At 54.3% G+C, this 20,273-nt stretch overlaps 2 protein-coding genes across 9 annotated transcripts in view; one reads left to right on the top strand and one right to left on the bottom strand.

The window, feature by feature from the left end:
• Positions 1-2,089, top strand: part of MTMR1 (myotubularin related protein 1) — a 106,938-nt gene extending 104,849 nt beyond the window's left edge. For all 7 annotated transcript variants that reach the window (XM_019939294.3, XM_073798768.1, XM_073798769.1 and 4 more), the window contains one exon: positions 29-2,089. In XM_019939294.3, the coding sequence (XP_019794853.2) occupies positions 29-190 (162 nt within the window). In that variant the 3' untranslated portion in view covers positions 191-2,089. The remainder of the gene's footprint in view (positions 1-28) is intronic.
• A 1,109-nt stretch (positions 2,090-3,198) lies between these two features.
• CD99L2 (CD99 molecule like 2) overlaps positions 3,199-20,273 on the bottom strand; it is a 112,908-nt gene continuing 95,833 nt past the window's right edge. The window contains exons 8-11 of one of the 2 annotated variants that reach the window (XM_033849753.2): positions 12,565-12,603; positions 11,962-12,081; positions 6,851-6,916; positions 3,199-5,737 (exon numbers count right to left, since the gene is read on the bottom strand). In XM_033849753.2, coding sequence (XP_033705644.1) covers positions 5,673-5,737; positions 6,851-6,916; positions 11,962-12,081; positions 12,565-12,603 — 290 coding nt within the window. In that variant the 3' untranslated portion in view covers positions 3,199-5,672. The remainder of the gene's footprint in view (positions 5,738-6,850; positions 6,917-11,961; positions 12,082-12,564; positions 12,604-20,273) is intronic. The other variant, XM_033849754.2, reaches the window with a different exon arrangement.

Here is a 20,273-nt window from a genome sequence, read left to right as displayed (position 1 = left end):
CGGCGCTGACCCGTGTCTCTGCCCGCAGACGCCCATCCACCAGAACCTCAAGGAGTTGCTGGCTGTCCGCGCGGAGCTGCAGAAGCGGGTGGAGGACCTGCAGCGGGAGGTGGCCGCACGCGCCTCGGCCTCGTCTGAGCGGGGCTCCTCGCCGTCACACTCGGTCACGCCCGTGCACACGTCGGTCTGACGCCGCTGTCCCTGCGGCCCGGGCGGGGCGCCTGCGACTTGTCCGACTAAGGCCCGTGCCCGCCGCGTCTCGACGGCGCTTTCCACCAGTGACCGACCGTGTGCTAGGGGACAGCGTAAGTGCTGTTGTGCCGTCAACACCCTTTTCCCTCCTGCCAGCGCTTTCCCAGGGCCGAGTGGGGGACACTCAAGCGAGCGGAACACAGGGCTCAGGCTCAAGGTGGGGAATCCTTGTGAAAAGCCACCCCACTCCCCTAGAGGCCGTGGCCAGCCCCATGGCTCCTTCCTGCTCTCTGCTCCCCTCCAGGGTTTCTCAGTTAACTCTGTGCCGGGGAAGACAGGCCGTTACCGTCTTCCCCAGGGTCTCCTCGCGCCAGGGGTCCTCCGGTACCACTTCCTGTTGTGTACATATAAGGTATTTTTAAAAAAGAGAAACATGCCTTTATTTTCCTACGTCCTTTTTTTATGTTTAGACTAGTCACCCAAGGAGGCATCTGCTTGACGGGACTGGGTGAGGAATTTTCAAACCAAGCTCATGCTAACTTTTATGTGGTACATTTGAAGCACAATTTGAATGTGGCCACTTAAGGCCACGTGTTCTGTCCTCACCCGACTCTGGGACCTGCCACTTCCCACTGCTGACAGCTCTCTGTCACAGCGGGTCTGCTCTCGCCTGTTATCTGCTGTCTGAAATAATCGTTCTCGTTTTATCGAGATCCCTTCAACTCGGTTTATTCCCGTCACTGCATGTCGGTGTTTTAAAGCAACAACTGTGCTGTGACTTCGGATGCCGAAAGCAGAGCACTCGCCTCCCTCCGTTTCCTCATCTCAGAGCCACTCGGGCCTCTCCTCCCCGTCTCACACCTCCACTCACTGGCTGGGCTCTGGGACTCCATCAGTCTGGGCAGGAATTAATTGACCGTCAGCTGGTCCATCCACTAGAGCTAGAGCTCTGAGCTGCTCCGCGTGGCTCGTCACGCAGAATCTTGCACATTTGCGCCTCGCCCTCCTCCTCCTGGTGCCCAGGGCCGCGCCCATTCCTGCCAGCCCCGCCCGGGACCCCAGCGCTGCAGGAATTAAGCTTGCCTTTGAGTGGGGGGAGCTCATCGGGTCAGACCTGCATGCAACTGCCTTGTAGTATCTGGTTGGTTTCAAATTCCTGGATGCTACCCCAAGCCCTACACAGGGACCTGATTTTTGAAAACATCCTTAAAGGTTTTTTACACTCAAATACTTAGAGAGTAGATGTTTTTTCAACTTGGAACCTTCTGATTCTTATAGAAAATTATCTGGTATCTATAAGGTATCAAATATTTATTCAAGGTAATTTGATAACCTAAAATCAATTCTCCATTTTTATCATCTGGGGGATTTGCTTCTAAACTGTTTTAATTGACGTAACTTTTGATTCATGCTTCCCACATAGCTGAAACCTTATTTACGAAGGGATAAACTGGATTATACATTGACATACTGATTTTTTTAAAAATGGGGACCCATTTTTTCCCCAGAAATATCACATAATCCCCAGCTGCACTAAGACTGCCAACCTTGGTGTGGACTGGGGGATGCTTTTGACAGAGCCAGAGAGGCCGAGTGGGTCGTTCTTGCCAATGTCAACGTCCTGGGCCCTAGGAGGACCCCTAGAAGCTCCCATTCCGTTTGAAAGCAGCACAACAGATCATTTTCCTTTGTGTGTTCCTAGCACAAAACTGTTCTAAAACAACTTGAAGTACAGTTTTGTTACCTAAGCACTTCTTTTTTCAGTTTTATTTAAGTGTACTAGAATGTAAAATCTTTACGGTTCAGGTTTTTAAAGACTGGTGCAGTATTGTATTTGCGTCATCTGATGCACAGTATTTCAATCCGTAATTAAAATAATGTTTGCTCTGTGGTCTCATTTTTTGTTGTCCTTTTAAGTTTTTTTTTGGTGATTTTTCCCTTGTGGAAAATTAGTAAGCATTCAATACATGTCATTATATTATATGCCAAGCACAGTTAGTACATGTAAAGTACCCTTACATGATTTAATTCATTTACTAAGTTGTAAGTGCAATTTATCATAAGAGTTGAGTATTTTGGCTGAAATGGGTAACTATTCTGATTTTTAAAATCTGAAACGCCCCTGCACTTTAACCTTGAGAAAATGCTAAAGATGTGAGGAAAGGACTGGACCCCCTGAGAGGCAGGTGTGGCCCCGAGGAAGCAGGGCCAGCTTTCCAGCCCATGAGTCCTAGATCTTAAGTGGGACAGACTTCTGAGAAGCCCTGGGGTCCCCCTCCCCCTGCCCCAGAGTCTCCGGAGGGAACGCTGGCCTTTACGGGGCTATAAGAGGCCTGGACGAAACCACACCAGCCCCTGCGGACCACCCTTCTTCTAAGGCCTGGTGTCCCTTTCCTTCTCCACGCAGCAGTCACTGCAGCCGTAGGCCCCGGCAGCGACGCCCGAGCGACTTCTGCACGGCAGAGTCACGTGGGGGCTGGGTTTGAGGACTCGGTGCTATTTTACTACAAGGCCGCTATGGCAGGAAGGCGCCACCCACCGCAGTGTGAAGCCCAGCCAGCGGCCCCGCATCTTCCTCACGCTCTCCTCTCAGTTTGCAAGGCGCACCGTGTGACAAGCGCACGCCTTGTCCGCAGCAGAGCTCGCTGCATGCGTGGCCCCGGCCCCGCTGCGCTTTCTCGGGCTCAGACAGCCACACGTCACCCAAGTCGACCCAGGCTACTGGCTTTCTTTGAAGAAGGCAGAGCAGTGGGCTTAGGAGTCGCGAGTTGGGGGCCTGCCTCTGCCCCTCCCTACCCCCGTGACGTGGGGCACGGCCTTAGCTCCCTGTGCCACGCAGGGGACCGCCCCCCGGGAAGCCCCACACGAAGCCGCACAGCAAGAGGGGAAGTGCAAGAGCCCTAACCCTCTTGAGAAAGGCCCTTGGCTGGCGGGGAGGGGAAGGAGGTCGCCTCCATATAATTAATTAGGAAAAAGCAGCATCGCTTAACAAAGGGAGCGCCTTCACACCGTCAGAATACAGGGGTCCGTTAGGCTCCCTTTCGTTTAATGCGAACACGAGAGAGCTTACAATTCACAATTAAACACGAGCACAGAGAACGTACCGGGGATCCTGAGGTCAGTGTCAGCCTCTTCTTCCTCAGAACTGGTACTGACCCCCACCCCAAGCAGCCGAGGCGGTGGGCCTGGCGCTGCTCTCTGGGTGCCACAGGGGGAGGGTGCCCAAGCCGGCTAGGCTGCCCTGCCTCCTTCCCCCGGGGGCTCGGAGTTGCTATTGTAAACACTGAGCCCCCTCTCCCCGCCCCCAGTTAAGCTGACAGTGATCAGATACTGTCAGCTGGCCTTTCTAGCTCACTCACGGTCTCCACTACCGCCTGGGACGGGCAAGCTGGTCGGTGCAGCCTCCAGGTGGACACAGCTACAAGAGCCCCCGGGCATCAGCCAGTGTCGGTCCCCCACACCCCGTCCCAGGATGTGAGCCCTGCAAACGGGTGGGTGGGTGAGTGACTTTCAAGGCCTCTCCGGTCACTGGCACAGGGCTGGGTGCTGGGCTCTGGGCTTGCCACAGAGGGCACCGAGATAGACAAGAGCGTGATGGGTCTCTCTTAACCAAAGTCAGTGCTACTGAGAAAATGGATTTGCAGAGGGCGCTGACTTCACATCACAGATAGGGTCTTCACCTCAGATGAGCCTCGCCGCAGAGCTGAGGTGGCCCACCGGGGGCGCCATGCCTGGCCATGCCCAGAATCACATGGGCCACGTCACTTCCTAGTCACTGCCGTGACTGTGACTTCTCTATAAATGTCCAAACTTCCCAGTGGCTGGGAGAAAAGCATCTTACCACACACAAGTGCTGCCTCGTCTCCTTCTTTAAAATGCCTGGGAACGTTGGTGAGCAGCCCTCCTAACGCAATGAGCTTCCGAGCACCGCCCTGATCCCTACCCAACTCCTGTTACTCAGGACACGGCCCCTCCCTGGGCCCTGAGGTCACCCTGTTTTGCATTCATAGCTTGCTGTCACCTAAAGTCCCTCAGGGCCGCCTCCAGCCCAGCAGCAGAGGGGTGGGGACATCAGCCCTGGCCAGCCTGGCAGGGACGAGCCTGGCAAAGCTGACAACAGCCTGTCCCACGAGGGCAGGGCGGGGAGGTCCTGGGGACAGGCTGACCTCACCAGCGACCCCTCTGCTGCTCACTTCCGGGAGCCGCACACGATCCAGCCTGCCCGGCGTGAGCCTGCAGGCGGGGGTGTCGGGGGGCCCACGGCATGCCCTGTATAACACGAACACACGAGGCCATCTAAGCTGCGGGGTCTGTTCAGATGTCAACTGTCTCCCTAAGAAGTCGGAGTTGCCTCATCCCGACCTAGCGGAAGTGGAGGGGCTGACACAGCAGTCCTGCAGCATGTGAAGGCCTTCCTGCTGACTCACACGATGCTTCCAGAAGTGCTCTCTGACACCGCAAACTCGTTATCCATAGACGGGGCTCTAGACTCTAGCTCAGCCCGACAGCAGCGCTCCCAGGATCAGGACCACACGTGGGCCTGACAAATGTTCCAGGAAGGCAGCTCTGCTCCAGCCAATCACGACGGCGGCCGCCGGTGCGGGTGCCCGCGGGCCCCCACGCGCTGTCCGTCAGAGGACAGGCAGGGTGACTAGAGACTCGCCGAGTCAGGTGAGCTCCCACACCAAACCAACGTCCCTTTCCCCTCCCCTCCCCACCATGTACATCTTTAGGCAACCAACGGGCATGCTTCAGGCTCTGATGCTCATTCTTGACGTCTGTAGCTTTTGCTACCAAAATAAGCACACACGCCCCCAGCCCCAGTAGAAAACTCACTGAACTAATCGTGTCAGCCTGGAGACCACATCCGGTCCCACAGCATCATACGGGAATTAGGCCTGAGAGCCACAGCCTCCTACACATCCAGAAGATTCCTGAACTCTCAAGGCAGGGATACTGTGACATGCACGTTTTCACTTAAATGAAAAGCCACCACTTGCACCAGCGCTTAGGAAGCCCAGCGGCATAAGGGCTGGAGCTGGAACGAAGGACAGAAATATAAACACCCCTGGGTGTGGCATGTGAGCGGTGTCACCCGGCGCTCACCGGTGTGCTCCTGCGGCTGAAAGCCGCCCAGCGAGGCAGTGCAGCGTGCAGGGGATGGCAGGGCCCTGGGTTCAGACTCTTGCCCTGCAGCACGCGTGTCCTCTGGCTGCCCTCCGCTCGGTCTCCCCCTCCCCAGCTCACTAAGGATTTCCGCAGCAAGGCTCTCCGGAGGCCCTGCGGCAGGGCGGGCGCACGAGCCAAACTCACGAACACCCAGAGCTCGTCCGGAAAACTGAGAACGACAAGAAGCCAATGACATCGAAGGAGCAGCGTGGCAGCCGTGGGTCCAAACGAAACAAGGAGCTGGGTCCCAAGCAGCGGCCCTGTGTGCCCACAGCCTGCCTGGCGGGGCAGGGCCTCGCATCCTCAGCCCCTTAGATCCGGGGCGGCTCCGGCGGCAGTGGCTCCGCGGACTGCGTCTGCAGTGCTGAGTATTTCACTAGGGACAGGAGAAACCCGTCAGGAAGGAGTCATGTCCACCCCACACGAAGACACAGAGACATGATCATGTCCTTTCCTGGGCACAGAAATCCGGTTCCCTGCGTGTCTGTCCCAGACAACTGGCCCCTGGCGCCCGCTGTGGCCCTGGAGACGAGCTCGGCCTCTACTTCCTCATCTGTAAAGTGGGAATGGTCCCGGCACAGTGGCTGGGAGCAGTTTTTGCGATTTTTTTCTATTTTTTGGCCACGCCGCCTGGCTTGTGGGATCTCCGTTTCCTGACCAGGGATTGAACCCGGGACCCGGCAGTGAAAGCACCGAATCCTAACCACTGGACCACCAGGGAATTCCCAAGGGAGGAGTACTTTAAATAAAGCACGTAACACAGCACCTGGCCCATGGTAGGTACCAACACAGTGGTGGCCAAGACTTGAAAACATGAGTACAGTGACTGCAGCTGTAGAGTCCCTTTTCCCACGTTTGAAACCCAGGGCTAGCGAATCCATCCGGCATCCTATCCTAAGCGACCGGATGCCCCCCCCCCCCCCCCCCCCCCCCCCCCCCCCGCCAGCGCGCCCATGGCAGCCTCTCCCGCCCACCCCGGCCTGGAAGCCCTTCCCCGGCCTCGGCTGACGACAAGCGGCCTTTCCTGGTCGCCTCGTTGGCATTCTGGGGCCACAGGCTGCATCTGCCTTGAGAGGTTGGCCACTCCAGGCCGGCAGCCTGGCGTCTCGCAGCCTGTAACCGCTGGCGGCTCACCGCAGCCGGCAAGTGCCTGACGATCACAGGACGGCGGGGGTGGGCCTCCCTCTTGCCTGTGGCAGTTTTCAGATGGAAAGGGCCCGGGTCGAGGTCTAAAGGATCCGCACAGCTTCCGCCGGCATCTGGCTGGCACGAGTCTGTCTCCGCGGGCGGGGAGCAGAGGCTGAGCCCGCACGGTGAGCAGACGGCCCTGGCTGTGCTCCCCGTGTCCCTGGCATCAGCCCATCGTTCTGGCTGGGAGTTCTAGAAATGGCCACCTCTGAGCATCCCTGCTTTCCTAGCCCAGGTCTGCTCGGTGCCGGGCCCAGCCGCTAGGAGGCCTTCAGCAAGACAGTGACCTGGAGGTCCTCACCTTGGGGCTCCTCACACACAACGGCCTCCGGGTTCTCCCCCTTCACGTAGTCCGCACTGAGACCCTCTGCAAAAGGCAAAGGGCGGAGTTGGTGACTGACGCGGAAGCAAAGGGTCCCCGGCCACGAGGCAGAACGCCTGACCAGGCCCTCCGTTATGGTGAGAAAGCCCAACCCCCTTGACGAACTCAGACCCCTGCAGCCCGGGCCACCCAAACGTCTCTGTCCCCGCATCTGGGTGCAGAGCGGCCGGGAACGTGTTGCCCTGCCCCGGACCTCTCGTCCTCCCCCCTGATGTGACATGCGGCAAAGTCCCCGACACCCATCCCCATTGGCAGGTGCCACCACGTTGTGAGACTGTGGGCCACACGGCAGCTCCGCCCGGCAGAGGGGCACCGGATGGCAGGGCTCAGCGCCACCCCTGGGTCCATGTGCTGGCCCAGGAGCCAGGGAGGCCAAGAGGGAGCCCGGCACCGCGTGAGTGACTGATGGAGAAGGGGCGAGGCAGATGGCTGGATGGGCTCCGCTGGGCAGCAGGAAGAAGTTTGTCCCAGCCCCAGAGTGGAGGGCCCAGGACCCACGGACGGCTGCTCTGGTCCAGTGAGTTATTTGGGCTTCCTCCCCACCTGCGTCCAAGAGGGACCTGGGGACTCTACAAAGCAACCTCTGCAGGCCAGCACTCAGGCCACTGAGTGGACCCCACCCCTGCCGCTGCGTGGGGGGACTCAGAGGCCATGCCTTAGCCCTGGATAAGCCGGGGACTGGAAGCCTCATCAGAGCCCTGGGCCTGTGGGAAACTCGGGCCACAGTTCTAACCAACCGACTGAGCAGGCGCCAGCGTAAGTCACTCCGCCATCCCGGGCTGCATTCAGGCTCCTCACCTGCCTGCCCTGGTGCTCGCCGGGCTCAAGGCGGGCGCCAGATGGGCCCAGGGAAAATGCGGGTGTCGCTTGGCGGCAGGTGTGGGGTGGGATGGGTGACAGAGCCAGCGGAAGCTGTTCCCAGCGGATGGGCCAGGGCCAGGAGGTGCGCCCTGAGCCTCCTGATCTCTGCGCAGCTGCCTGCGGGCAGGCCTCTGGGTGCTTCGCAGGGGTGACCCCAGTGGGCGTGAGTCCTGAACAGGACCTCCACGCCCGCCCCAGCACCCCGAAACGCACGTGGAAAACTAAAGATGGTCGTGGTTTCAGCCAGGTCGGTGAGCACAAGGGGACGGGGGCGCGGGGTGGAGAGCGGCGACAAGGAACGAGAGAAATGGGGAGGGGAGGGGAGGGGAGGGGGGGTGGACATGAAGTGTAGAGGCCAAAGCGGAAGAGGAAGATGAGTAAGTCAAAGCACGTCGTTACCTTGACCTTCTGCTGCATCTGAAGGCAAGACACAAAGCTTAGGACCCTGGAGCAAGAACTCAGCCCCCGGCAACAAGCCACGTGGGCTTTCCACGCGACACGCCGACCCTTGGCGCTGAGGGCAGAGACATGGGGAGCAGAGGGTCCCCCAGGCCGGGACCCCTTTGGTGGCAGTCAATACCGCAAGCCCCCGAGCACCACTGCGGGGTCAGGCCCTCCTAGCAGTCACATGCCATCCCCCAGGGCGTCCCCGTGCACCGGGTGCAGGGCAGCTTCTGCTCCACCTTCCCTGACTTACTTCCCCGAGGAGATGGTTGAGGCCACTCTGGGCGGACGCTTAACAGAAAGCGTGGGCATGGGAGGTCCTGTCCCCCAGCTTCTCAGGGGATTAACCACCCAACGGACGTCCATGGGGCTCCTCCTGATGCCAGCCCAGCCTAGGTGCCAGGGACACATCAGTGGCTGAAACACACACAGCCCCCCACGGAGAGCGATGGGCTGGGGGGTGGGGCAGCAGCCGCGGACACAAGCCCACAAGCCCCGTCCCGCCCCAGCGGCGGCACGGCGGGGCAGCAGGGGGCGCTGTGGCAGCGTGCAAGGCAGACATCTCCTCTGGCCCACAGGCTGGGAGGGCGGGAAGGCTGCCTGGGAGGGGGTCCCAAGGCCTGAAGGAAGAGGGCTGCTAGGGGAGTAAACGGGACGCCGGGCGGGATGCTGGAGCAAGCGGCGCCCACTCGAGGAAGTCAGTGCGGCTGTGGACAGGCTTCTGGGGACGCGTCCACGGGCAGGGAAGAGAAGGGATGCGGTTGGAGCCAAACCATGAAGGGCTGTGAATGTGAAGCCCAGGGGCTGGGCCGGGAGGAAGTGTGCATTTGAAATGGGTCCCGCAGGCTGCTCAGAGCAGGGAGAATGGTGGGGGAGACCGGGGCAGGCGGGGGGCTGATGGAACCATCCAGATGGAGGACCAGGGCGGTGGAGAGGTGCGGCCCAAGAGCAGAGCTGCGCACGAGCCCCAGGAACAGGGACCCCGCTGATGTCACATCAGGGGACGTAGGACCCAGGAGGGCTGGTGGGATTCATAAGGGGAGGCGGGAGCGGATACAACTTACACACTTGAAAGAAAATGATGGTAGCACAGCGGGCGGACACAGAAGCAACGGGGGGCTTTTTCAAATGTGGGGATGCGCCGCACTCAGTTCCCTTCTAAGGAAACTGGGGGTGATGGTGGTACTCGCACGAGTATCCAGCTGAGGGGCTCAGGACAGTGTGGGTTTAGCAATGACAAGGACATCACCGACAGACTAAGGGAAAAGGACCGGGGGGAGGGTCACCCGGGTCACCCACCCTCAGACGGAACGGGCGGCTGGGAGAGGCCCTCAGGTTCCGTGAGCTTCCTGGGAGCCCGTGGGAGCCCCCGTCAGCCCTGCAAGCACGCCGGGCCCCCTGGCCTGGGCCCCCGGCACCCAGCCCAGCAACATAACACCCTCACCTGCAGGCCAGCCCCCAGAGAGAGAGGTCACATGCACGTCCTCCAGCCTTGCTGCCACAGGGCTTTTCACTGTCAGCTACGCCCCTTCTTTTTCGTTTGTTCTCTCCCAAACGCCACACCAATCGCTCAACTCTATGTACTAAGGCCTTCATGTTCTCACATTTTATTGGGTTTTGCCCGCTAATCCAGTTTGCAAAACCTCACATCTGTTTGTTTCAGGAAGCAAGTGTGAAAATGTACTTTCACCTGAGTGCCCCCACCAGGACAGACACACAGTCCAGAATCCATCTATTCTTGGCTTTGGACATCAACCTCTTTCTCCCTCCTTGTTCCCATCTACTGGCACCCCTTCCCTTCTAGACTCACCGCTTCCCGTCTTGAGTGAGTTCCTTCAACAATCCCCTCAGCCTCTGTCTCCTCAGCTATAAAATGAGGGTGCCCGGCACGGCTGCCCCATCGGGCTGTGGGAGTGCTCGGGGTGGTGACCCACACTCAGTGTCGGGCGCTGGCGAGCGTGGAGCGCCTGGGAAGCCACGCTTACTATAAGTTTAGGCCCAGCTTTTCGTTTCTCGTTTACCCAACATGCGTTTTAAAGTCTCAAAAGCCATCCCGTGGCACACGAGCCACTGGCCCAGCTCTGCAGTGGGCATGTATTTGCCAACCGTGGATTGCACGCATGTCACTGTTAGGGTTACAATGCTGAACTGGGGTGAATGGTGGCCGCTAAAGGCTATGTTCACGTCCTCACCCTTGGAACCTGTGGATGTGACCTTCTTTGGAAAAAGGGTCTTTGCAGATGTGACGAAGTTAAGGATCTCAAGATGGGGTCATCCTGGATTTAGGGTGGGGCCCACACCTAAATGACAAGTGCCCTTTAAGAGACAGAAGATGACACAGACACAGAGGAAAAGGCCACCTGAAGACAGACGCAGAGGTTGGAGTGATGCAGCCATAAGCCAGAAGAGGAAGGAAGGCTCCTCCCCTAGAGCCTCCAGGAGGAACCAGCACTGCTGCCACCTTGATCTTGGATTTCTGGCCTCCAGAACCATGAGAGGATAGATCTGTTGTTTTAAGTCTCTTGAGCTGGGACAAGCGATAGCTCTAGGGCCAACCCAGCCTCCGCTCTGCACTCCCTCTCACGCTTCCTGTTCACACCACTCTACAGCCAAGCTTTCGGCACGACAGCAAGTGGGTGGGAACTCAAGCAGGGCAGCCGCGAACAGCTGTGCAGGTCGTGCGCTGAGGTGTGAACCCTGTCCCTGGAGCACCGCTATGCACAGCCTGTGGCGCACCAAACACAATGGAGACGGCAGCAATGTCCACACACAAAGCATTCTGGGACCCAAGTCGTTTCCTGGGAAGCTCAGGTCCAGGCTAGAATTAAGTGCAGAGGCCCAGAGCAAGGGAAGGGGAAGCCTCACAGGGGATAGTCCTGAGCTGCAGGAAAGAGGAAAACTATGGCTGAGTCAGGGTCTCTCACTTGAACTAAAAATCGCCCGTCTTCAACCAGAGACACTCTTGGCAAACAGCAACACATCGACACTGTGCTTATGAAACCATCGATAATGGCATCCCCACGGGGCTCCCCCCGACACGGGCTCCCCCCGACACGGGGCTCCCCCGACACAGGGCTCCCGTGGGTGGGCGTCTCAGACACATTCCATCTGTAACTATTCAGTTCACACACCTCGGATAGAGTCACAGCTACAGCCTAAAATGAAAGCCGCCTATGTTACGAAGCTGGTGTGTAACGTTGGGGGGGGGGGGACCACACTCTCCTCTTCCTTTAAAACAATTCATGATTCTCTGGCTCACGGGGAGAAGCGGGGGGCGCTCAGGCAGCGGGCAGCGGCGCCTTGGGATCTGAGAGGGAGGGGAGGGCTGCCAGGACCTCCGAGGTCCCGGGGATGCCTGCCTTCTGCCTCCGAAGGGCCCAGGGTGAGGTCTGGGGCCACGTGGATATCCAGGGGCTCTCCTGTTCTATGAGAAACCCAGGGCTCACCCTTGGAAGATCAAGGTCACTGGGCCCAGCCCAGTCCTCTCTTCCAGGCCGCTTTCACTTCAGTTTGGCCGATGTCTGTCCCCAAGGGTTTTAAAAAGTGCAGCACCACCTCCACCTCAGCCCGGGGAGATCTGCTGAGGAGGTGTCTTGGGCAGGCTGTGGAAGGTTACTGAATCTTAACTTGCTCGGGGTTCTGCCCCTTCCCCTCCAAAGCCCTGGCCCCTCTGTTCACGTCGAGCAGCGGGAGGGTGCAGGCGGCCGCAGGGCAGGTCCACTTACGCTGAATGCTGAAGCAGAACTTCTTCTGCTGGTAGGAGATGTAGCTGGAGACAGCGCCGATCAGGGCCATGGCCAGAGCGCTGGCCACGCCGGCAATGGTGCCGGTCTCTGCTGACATGCCTGGGGAAGGCAGAGAGGCGGGGTCAAGCCCACGACACCACAGGGATTGGCCCAGGCACCTGGCTCCCCTCTACCCGGCGAGCTAAGCTGGTTCTAGGGCCCGTGACCCCCAAGCCAGTGTGCGGGGCTGTGCCACTTATACCGAAGGGCGGAAAATGACACAGTGTGCCCATGGGTCTACCAAGTACTTCCCGTTTTCCGTAAGGATTTCCATTTTGAGCGGCTTGAAAGGTGGCCGTGGAGGCGCTGCAGCCTCCACCCCGCCAGCTGAGGCTCAGATAGGCCAGCGGGCTGCCCCTGGGGCCACTTCCCCGGGATCCAGAGCTTCACGCTCAATCCCTTTAAATGGCTGCATTCCTCTGCTGGTGGCCTCACTGACGGGTCTCTACCAGGAACCGTCACGGGAGGGTCGGGAAGACCAGCTCTGAGACGAAAGCGGGCCAGTTTGTGGTTTCCAGCGGAAACCTCGGGACTCAAACTCACCGGATCCTGAGTCGTCCTCGCTGCCATACTGGCCATCACCTGCAGAAAGGACAAAGCCGTCAGTGTCCTCCGTGACCACCTGCTCGGCGTCGGGAGGGACAGCTCCTTCCCGACTGGCTGAGCCTTCCGGGTCCACCTCTGCCCCAGGCCCTGCCAGCACAGCCCCTGTGGGCTCTGCCCTGACTGTAGCAAGACCTGCTTCCTTATGCCTGTCACCTGCCAAAGCCCAGGTGGGACGTTTTATTTTTGAAGTGACAGCGACTGTGCACCGAGAACGTGTTACATCCTGGCTCTTCACACGCAGTCCGCTGGGGCAGGTGCGCCCAGCAACCATCCCCAGCGATAGCGCAGGGAGCAGAGGTGCGCAGGTGGGGGACTTGCCGGCAGGTGGCGGAGCTGAGCCCACGCCAGGCGAGCCTGCCTCTGAGGGATAACACTGCGTGGGTCCCATGCATCTAGTGTCCCCTGTAAAATATATTTATCGTTTACCTAATTATAGAAACACGGTGATGTAAAACTTTGTTTTAAAAAAGGACGAAAGGGGCTTCCCTGGTGGCGCAGTGGTTGAGAATCTGCCTGCCAATGCAGGGGACACGGGTTCGAACCCTGGTCTGGGAAGATCCCACATGCCGCAGAGCAACTAGGCCCGTGAGCCACAACTACTGAGCCTGCGCGTCTGGAGCCTGTGCCCCGCAACAAGAGAGGCCGCGACAGTGAAAGGCCCGCGCACCGCGATGAAGAGTGGCGCCCGCTCGCCGCAACTAGAGAAAGCCCTCGCACAGAAACGAAGACCCAACACAGCCAAAAATAAAAATAAATAAAAATTTAAAAAAGGACGAAAGACCAGCATGGAAATATTTCATCATCCTACTACCCAAAGAGATTTACAGTTAATATTTCAATTTCTTTTCCTCCTGTCCTTCGCCCTTTACCTGGTTTTCTTCAAATCCAGGTGCTTCTGCTCATGTAACTTAGGTGCACATACGGCGCCCTGACGATATGCTACAGAATTAAGTGGTAATCAGGAGTTTTTTAAGGGCCATCCACTTCTGGCTTGGCCTAGAGTTTGAGTTGTTCTTGGAACATAATCCAATGCAGGCTGACAATCGCCTATCTAGGATTTTGAAATTCAAAAGGCTCTGAAATACCACAGAGATGGAGAACAGATTAGCGGTTGACAGGGGTTAGTGAGGGTGAAGACGGAGGGAGTTGGCTGTGATGAAAAGAGGGAAACCGGAAGGATCCCTGTGGTGACAGAAGTGTTCTTTTCTTAACTGCAGTGGTGGCCACACAAACCTACATGTGATAAAATTTCATAGGACGAAACAGACACTCTCTCTCTCTCACACACACACCCTGCCCAGACAGCAGCTCCCTAACAAGACACCGGTGCCATTTAGGACATTAATTAGCCTTGAGCACCCCCTTCACAGGCACCCTCTTCTCCTCAGGACATAATGCTCATTAATGGAGGGAGCCCGTGTTCCCAGAGCCCAGGGTTCTTGGGGGAAACTGCTCTAGTGTGCTGGGGGGATGTAGGTGCATGAATTGTAACAAATGTACCCCCTCCGGTGGGGCATGCGGCTAATGGGTAGGCTGGGGGCGTGGGGAACTCTCTGTACAATGTGCTCAATTTTGCTGTGAACCTAAAATTGCTCTAAAAAATAAAGTCTTTTTTTAAAAATAAGAGTCTTGGGGGAGAAAATGAGGTCTGCTATGTTCCCACCTGGGACTGAATCCTCGAGTTAAATGCAGTTTACAGACATCCATGATTGGAAATGAATGGTTATTTACAAAACAAGGAGCGGTGGCGTTTTCAAAAACACAATCACTGCTGTCGGAGGAAGCAGAGCAGAGAGGAGGACATGAGTCACCCTGTGCATTAACGTGTGCACAGCGAGGTCACTCGTGAGGACTGGCCCATCACTGGTCCCTTCTGCTGCGCCAGAGGCGGCTGTCATCAAGGGTAGCGGCTACCCCTCACAGGCGTCCTCTGCTGACGTGTTCATGTCACTAGATTTCCAGATAGGAATGAGCAATTCAACCCACTCTTTGGTTCGCCTTGAGCTGGAATGAAGCTGAGTGTTCCCAAGTCTCCCTTTCCCGATTAATCCTTGATCACGAGGATTCACAACAACTTGAACCTCACAATCTGTATGGCCAGGAGCTATGAGGGTGTTACATGATCTCCAGGGGCATCTGGAGAGCTCTGGCTCCCCCTGGCCGTCAAAAATATTCAAATGCTCAATTCTTCAGTCTCTAGGAATCCCTGACTATCTGACCATCTGTGATTGGACAAAAGCATTTTTCTAAGAAGATGACAAATAAATGTTACTCCCTCCTCAAAAAGAAATGTGACCCCATCCTGTGGGTCACTCACTGCTCAGATGGGCATGTGGGCTGAGATACTAAGAGGTTAAAGAACAATTGGAAAAGAAGACCCCAGGCATTCTAGATCCTTCCATCCCTTCTAGTTGCATGAGCCTGAAGCAAAGTCAGCCACCAAGGCTTGCCACTGGAGTTAGCCAAGCCAATGTCACAGTTTGGATCCCTATTTGGCCACTGAGCTCCATTCACTTCCTCTGAGCACAGGCTGAACCCAGCTCCTTTACGAAATGCACGCCATGCAAAAAGTGGTATTGGGCCAACTGAGGCCCCACTGGCATAACAAATTTATCCAAACCAACACCACCAATGGGAGTACATTTCCAATAAATATAAAATGGATGAAGTCATAAAAGCACTACAAGAAAATGCAGGACAACATTTATATTGTCTTGGGGTAACGAATGACTTCCTAAACCTGGCCCTCAAGCCAGGAGCCTGAAATGGAAAAGATTATATCAAAAGTCAAAACCTCCATACTAAAAGCACAAGAAACGAAAGGGAAAAATGGATAAATTGGACTCTGTCAAAATTAAAAACCTTTGTGCTTCATAGAACATCATCAAGAAAGTGGAAAGACAGCCCACAGAATGGAAGAAGACATGGGCAAATTCTATATCTGACAAGGGATGAGTATTGAGAATAAAGAACTTCTACTACTCAATAAAAAGGCAAATAATTCAATTTTAAAATGGACAGAGGATAGGAAGACACTTCTCCAGAGAGATATACAAATGGCCAATAAGCACACGAAAAGAGCTCAGCATCCTTAGTCACCAGGGAAATGCAAATCAAACCCACGACGAGATACCACTTCACTCGCATTAGGATGGCTACAATCCAAAAACGGTAAATAGGTGTTAGTGAGGATGCGAAGAAATTGGATCTTTCAGGCAATGCTGATGAGGATGTAAAATGCTACAGCTGCTGTGGAAACAAGTCGGTGGTTACTCCCAAAGGTAAACACAGAGTCACCACAAGACTGAACAATTCCACTTCTAGGTATACAGACCCAAGAGAATTGAAAACACCTGACCACACAAAAACTGGTACACTGATTTCATTGCCGCATTAGCCATAAAAGCCAAAAAGTGGAAACCACCTAAAGGTTCATCAATTGATGAATGGGTACATAAAATGTCTTTGGAAGGTATGAAAAGAGATTAATAATCCCTAATGTAAAAGGAGCCCTTACACATAAACGAGTAGAAAATGGGACAATGGGCGTGAATAGGCAATTCACACAATATATTAAGAGTGTCTAATAAGACAGAGGTGAAAAGTGTTTCACTTCTTGGATGCAAAGACATGGAAAATTTAAACAGGATAGCATTTTGTACTAATCAAATCTGCGAAGATTACAAAACTAAAATACCCAGTGAAAGTGAGTATATGAGCAAACAGACAGCTGTTTCCTTCCTAGTGGTGGAATGGCAGCTGGCACAATTGGAAAGGAATGCCATGTGGCAGTACACTCAGAGAGCGGCATCTTTAAAAATTTACACCTCCTGTGACTCAGCAGTTCAAGTTCTAGGAATTTGTCTGACAGACAATTAAGGTTTTATACATTTGGCGATGAGGAAGTTCATCCCAGCACTGTGCACAGTAGTGAAAAGCTGGAGGAAAAACCCTCTCTGTACAAATATAGGCCCTGGTTAAGGAAGTCGCAGTGAAACATAATATTACGCAGTGGTTGACATGACTTTTTAAAGGACTCCCTAATACAGAAAAAGATATTCGGGGTATTATTGAATTTAAAAACCTGGTTTTAAAAAGGTAACACAATCCCATTTTTGTAAAAATATTTACGAATATATACCTTATGCATAGAAAGAGTACTCCCTAGATGGCAAAACAATAAACAACTATTTTTCATAGAATGTTTAAAATATGCAAGCCTCACGCAAATCTATCCACATCTACTTTCCCACAACTGGAGAAATAATTCAAAGAGGTTATTTCACAGGTCACTGGCAGGACCTTCATTTTCATGGACAATATGTTTTGTATCCTCACCTGCCTTCTGAGTTCACAATTATACATCACAACTACATACCGAAGAGTCTAGAGTCGCCTTCTATTGTACTAGAAATTCCCCGGTACAGCATATCTCAGATTACAATTTGCTTTGAGTATAGACACCTATACATGTAGATAGTTATGGAATGCCAGAGCTCTAGGGACCACTGTCATAGCGATAGTGACTGCCATAGCTGTAGGGACTGCCACCATAGCTCAAGGGACCCCATAGCTATAGTGCCCACCATAACTACAAGGGCTCCTATAGCTATAGTGACCACTGTAGCTACAGAGAACACTGTAGAACAGGAGGCATTACCCTGTTGTCAACAGAAATGTTACCTCAGCATCTTCCAACATAAAAGACAACAACGCACACACTGATACGTATCAATCTTGAGTCACAACAGCCGCATGCCTGTCAGACAGGGATGCAATGCGTTGACGTGTCCCTCACTGACAACTGTGCAATTCCAGGCTCACAGCCAGTGCCTGACACGTCTGATTTGCCATGGGCATGGAGAGCCACGTGACAGTGGTAGATAACAGCTAGAACGGCCGAGGGGGGACGTTCAAGTGTTTCAGGACCTTTGTAAGTATGCTAGACTTCCAGCAGCCACAGCTAGGAGTTTGAGATTTTAAAAATTATCTTCACATTAAAAAAGTGGCAGCAGGAATGCAAAGTAAAATTTTAAAAAACTGAAAAATGAATAAACAAAGAGGGACAAACACTTGCTTCAAATGACCCATGGTTACAAAGTCAAATCGAACTGAAAAGAGTCAGCCAGAACATGGCTCCCTGAAAGTCTCCAAAGCCCATCTCCTCCATCCCCCACCTCAGGGAAGAGAACGGTCACCCTACCCTCTAGATAACGTGACAGGTGCCCCAACCCAACACTGAGCTGTACACCCCACCTACCTATGGCAAGCTCCCAAGACACCAGAAGTTATCTCAGAGAAAAGCCCTGTGTTCACACTGCCCTCGTGCGTGCGTGCATGCGCGTGTGTGTGTGTACGTGCACGTGTGTTGGGGGCAGGGGCTCTGAGGGAGCATGTGGGTTTTTTCACATTCTAGAACACTAGAACCAGAGAGCTGTTCTTCACATCTGAAACATCCTATTTCTTCATGTTATGAAAGCTGAAAAAAAAAACAGAAATGGGTCCATAGAGAGACATAGAAAGGGCTGTCTGGCGGCAAGTCCCTAACTTTTTTCAGCTCCCAATAGAAGGCAATGTTGCTGGGGTAAGCCCTTCCACTTAAGCTCTTTTGCCATGATTATGTTCCCATCGAGACCCAATTCCCTGTTGCATGAGATCAACTTAATGGCTTGGAAGGGACCATGACAGCGCCCAGATATTTCGAGACAGTGACTGTAAATACAGTCAAAATGGAAGAGGAACGATTTCTTTAGACTCGGGAGGGAAAGTAGATAAACACAACGTGGTATATCTACACGAGGGAGTATTATTCAGCCGTAAGAGGAAATGAAGTACTGAGCCGTGCTATAACGGGGATGAACCTTGAATACATGCCAAGTAAAAGAAGCAATGCTATACGATTCCACTTAAATGAGGTACCTAGAGTAGTGAAATTCACAGAGGCAGAAGGTAGACTAGTGGCTACTAGGGGCTGCGGGGAGGGGAGACTGGGGCATAACTGGTTAATAGGTACAGTTTCCCTTTGGGAAGGTTCTGGAGATGGATGGTGGTGGCGGCTGTACACTTTCGATGATTAAAATGTAAATGTTATGTATATCTTACTACAATAAAAAAAATTAAACTCAGTAAGGAACCCTGGGGGCCTGGAAGACTCTAGAAGACTGGAGGTTCCAGGTGGGGAGCAAGCAGAGGCCTCAGCAAGGCTTCCCATGTGTGGTATTAGAAGAGAAACAAGTGGAATGAAAATTCAAAGGCAGGAAGCAGTCTGCTGAGTCTGTCCAGGCACCTGCGAGACAAGAGGGGAGAGCAGAGGAAGCTGTCTGTGCAAAGCCCTGGAAGGCAATCCAAGATGCAGGCTCCTGGGCACCAGAAGGCTGCAGCTGGAGGGAAAGAACACTGGAAGCTACAGCCAAAAACAGCTTCTCATTTAACCCTGGGAAGTAAAGGTGATGGGCTCCCGCTTCACACGTGGGGACACCTTCACACACCTGGAGGGGAACGTCTACATCTCTTTAGAGGTGTGGGTTTTGACTCTTGCCTCTGGTTTTAAGAACTGCATGCTTTGGCCTTAAAAACTACCATCTGGGAGTGAAGAGTGCTCAATCTGGTTCTAATATGAAATTTTCTTTTTTGACTAAAAACAATGGTGCAGTATTTTCTGCTAATGACATCCCTGCTCCCCTCCACGCTCTTTCCCAACTGAGGACAGACACCAGGAGCCAGAGGAAGATCAGGTAAGGCGTTCACTTCATGAACAGGGCTTCCGAGTACTTCTCCGCTCCGCCCGCCCCCCCCCCCCCTCACAAAACCACCTCGGGGAGAGCTGGGTTCACAGATCAGATTTATAGAGTTCACCTCCCGTAAGAGTGCACACTTACCCACCAGTTACACGAGGGGCACAGCCTCCCTCATCGTTCCCTTTGGGGTCCAAAAGAAAGCATTTCATGCCACGATGCCATCACTCATGTGGCCCAGAGGGTCGTCAGCCTAGCCAATCAAATGTGTCACTCTTCGTGGGAAAGCGTGGGCGGGAGGGTAGAGAGCAAAGCCAGGTGTTTGGTCCATCCTGGTCCCCTTCACTTCAGGAAACTTTTATTGGGGGTGTCAGGGATACACAAGGAAAAAGGTGCCTGCCTTCAGAAGCCCAATACAGCAGGAGTGAAAAAGCTACACATGACTCGGTGTGACTCAGTAATGACAGGGGCTATGCTGTACCAGCAGGATGACAGAAGTTCTACGAGAACCAAAGGCACGAGATGGGCGCTGTGCCACAGGGCCACAGAGGGGAGGGGCCTCCAGAGAGGAGGGGATCTTTGAGGTGTCCCTTAAGGGATCAGTGGCTGAGCATTTGCTAGACATGAGTGGGAATTCATCTGGTGGAAGAAAGGCATTTAAACAGAGGACCAGCATGTGAAGGCACAAAGATAGGCATGGACCAGCTCGTTCACATGTTTGGAGGCGAAATGAAGTTGACGGTCTAGGGCAGAAAGATATGTCAGCAGGATAAGGGGCTTGAACTTATCTTATAGGCATTAGGGAGCCACTCAAGAGACTTGTTGTTGTTTTGGCTTAAAATTTTTTTCCCAACAATTAAGAAAAAGTTCAAACATTCAAAAAAGTTGAAAACACTGTACAGTGAACACTCA

This window comes from Tursiops truncatus, chromosome X, assembly GCF_011762595.2.
Source record: "Tursiops truncatus isolate mTurTru1 chromosome X, mTurTru1.mat.Y, whole genome shotgun sequence".
In the NCBI taxonomy this organism is placed as follows: domain Eukaryota; kingdom Metazoa; phylum Chordata; class Mammalia; order Artiodactyla; family Delphinidae; genus Tursiops; species Tursiops truncatus.
Note: the sequence above shows the minus strand (reverse complement) of the source record. Positions and strands in the feature narration are given on the sequence as shown.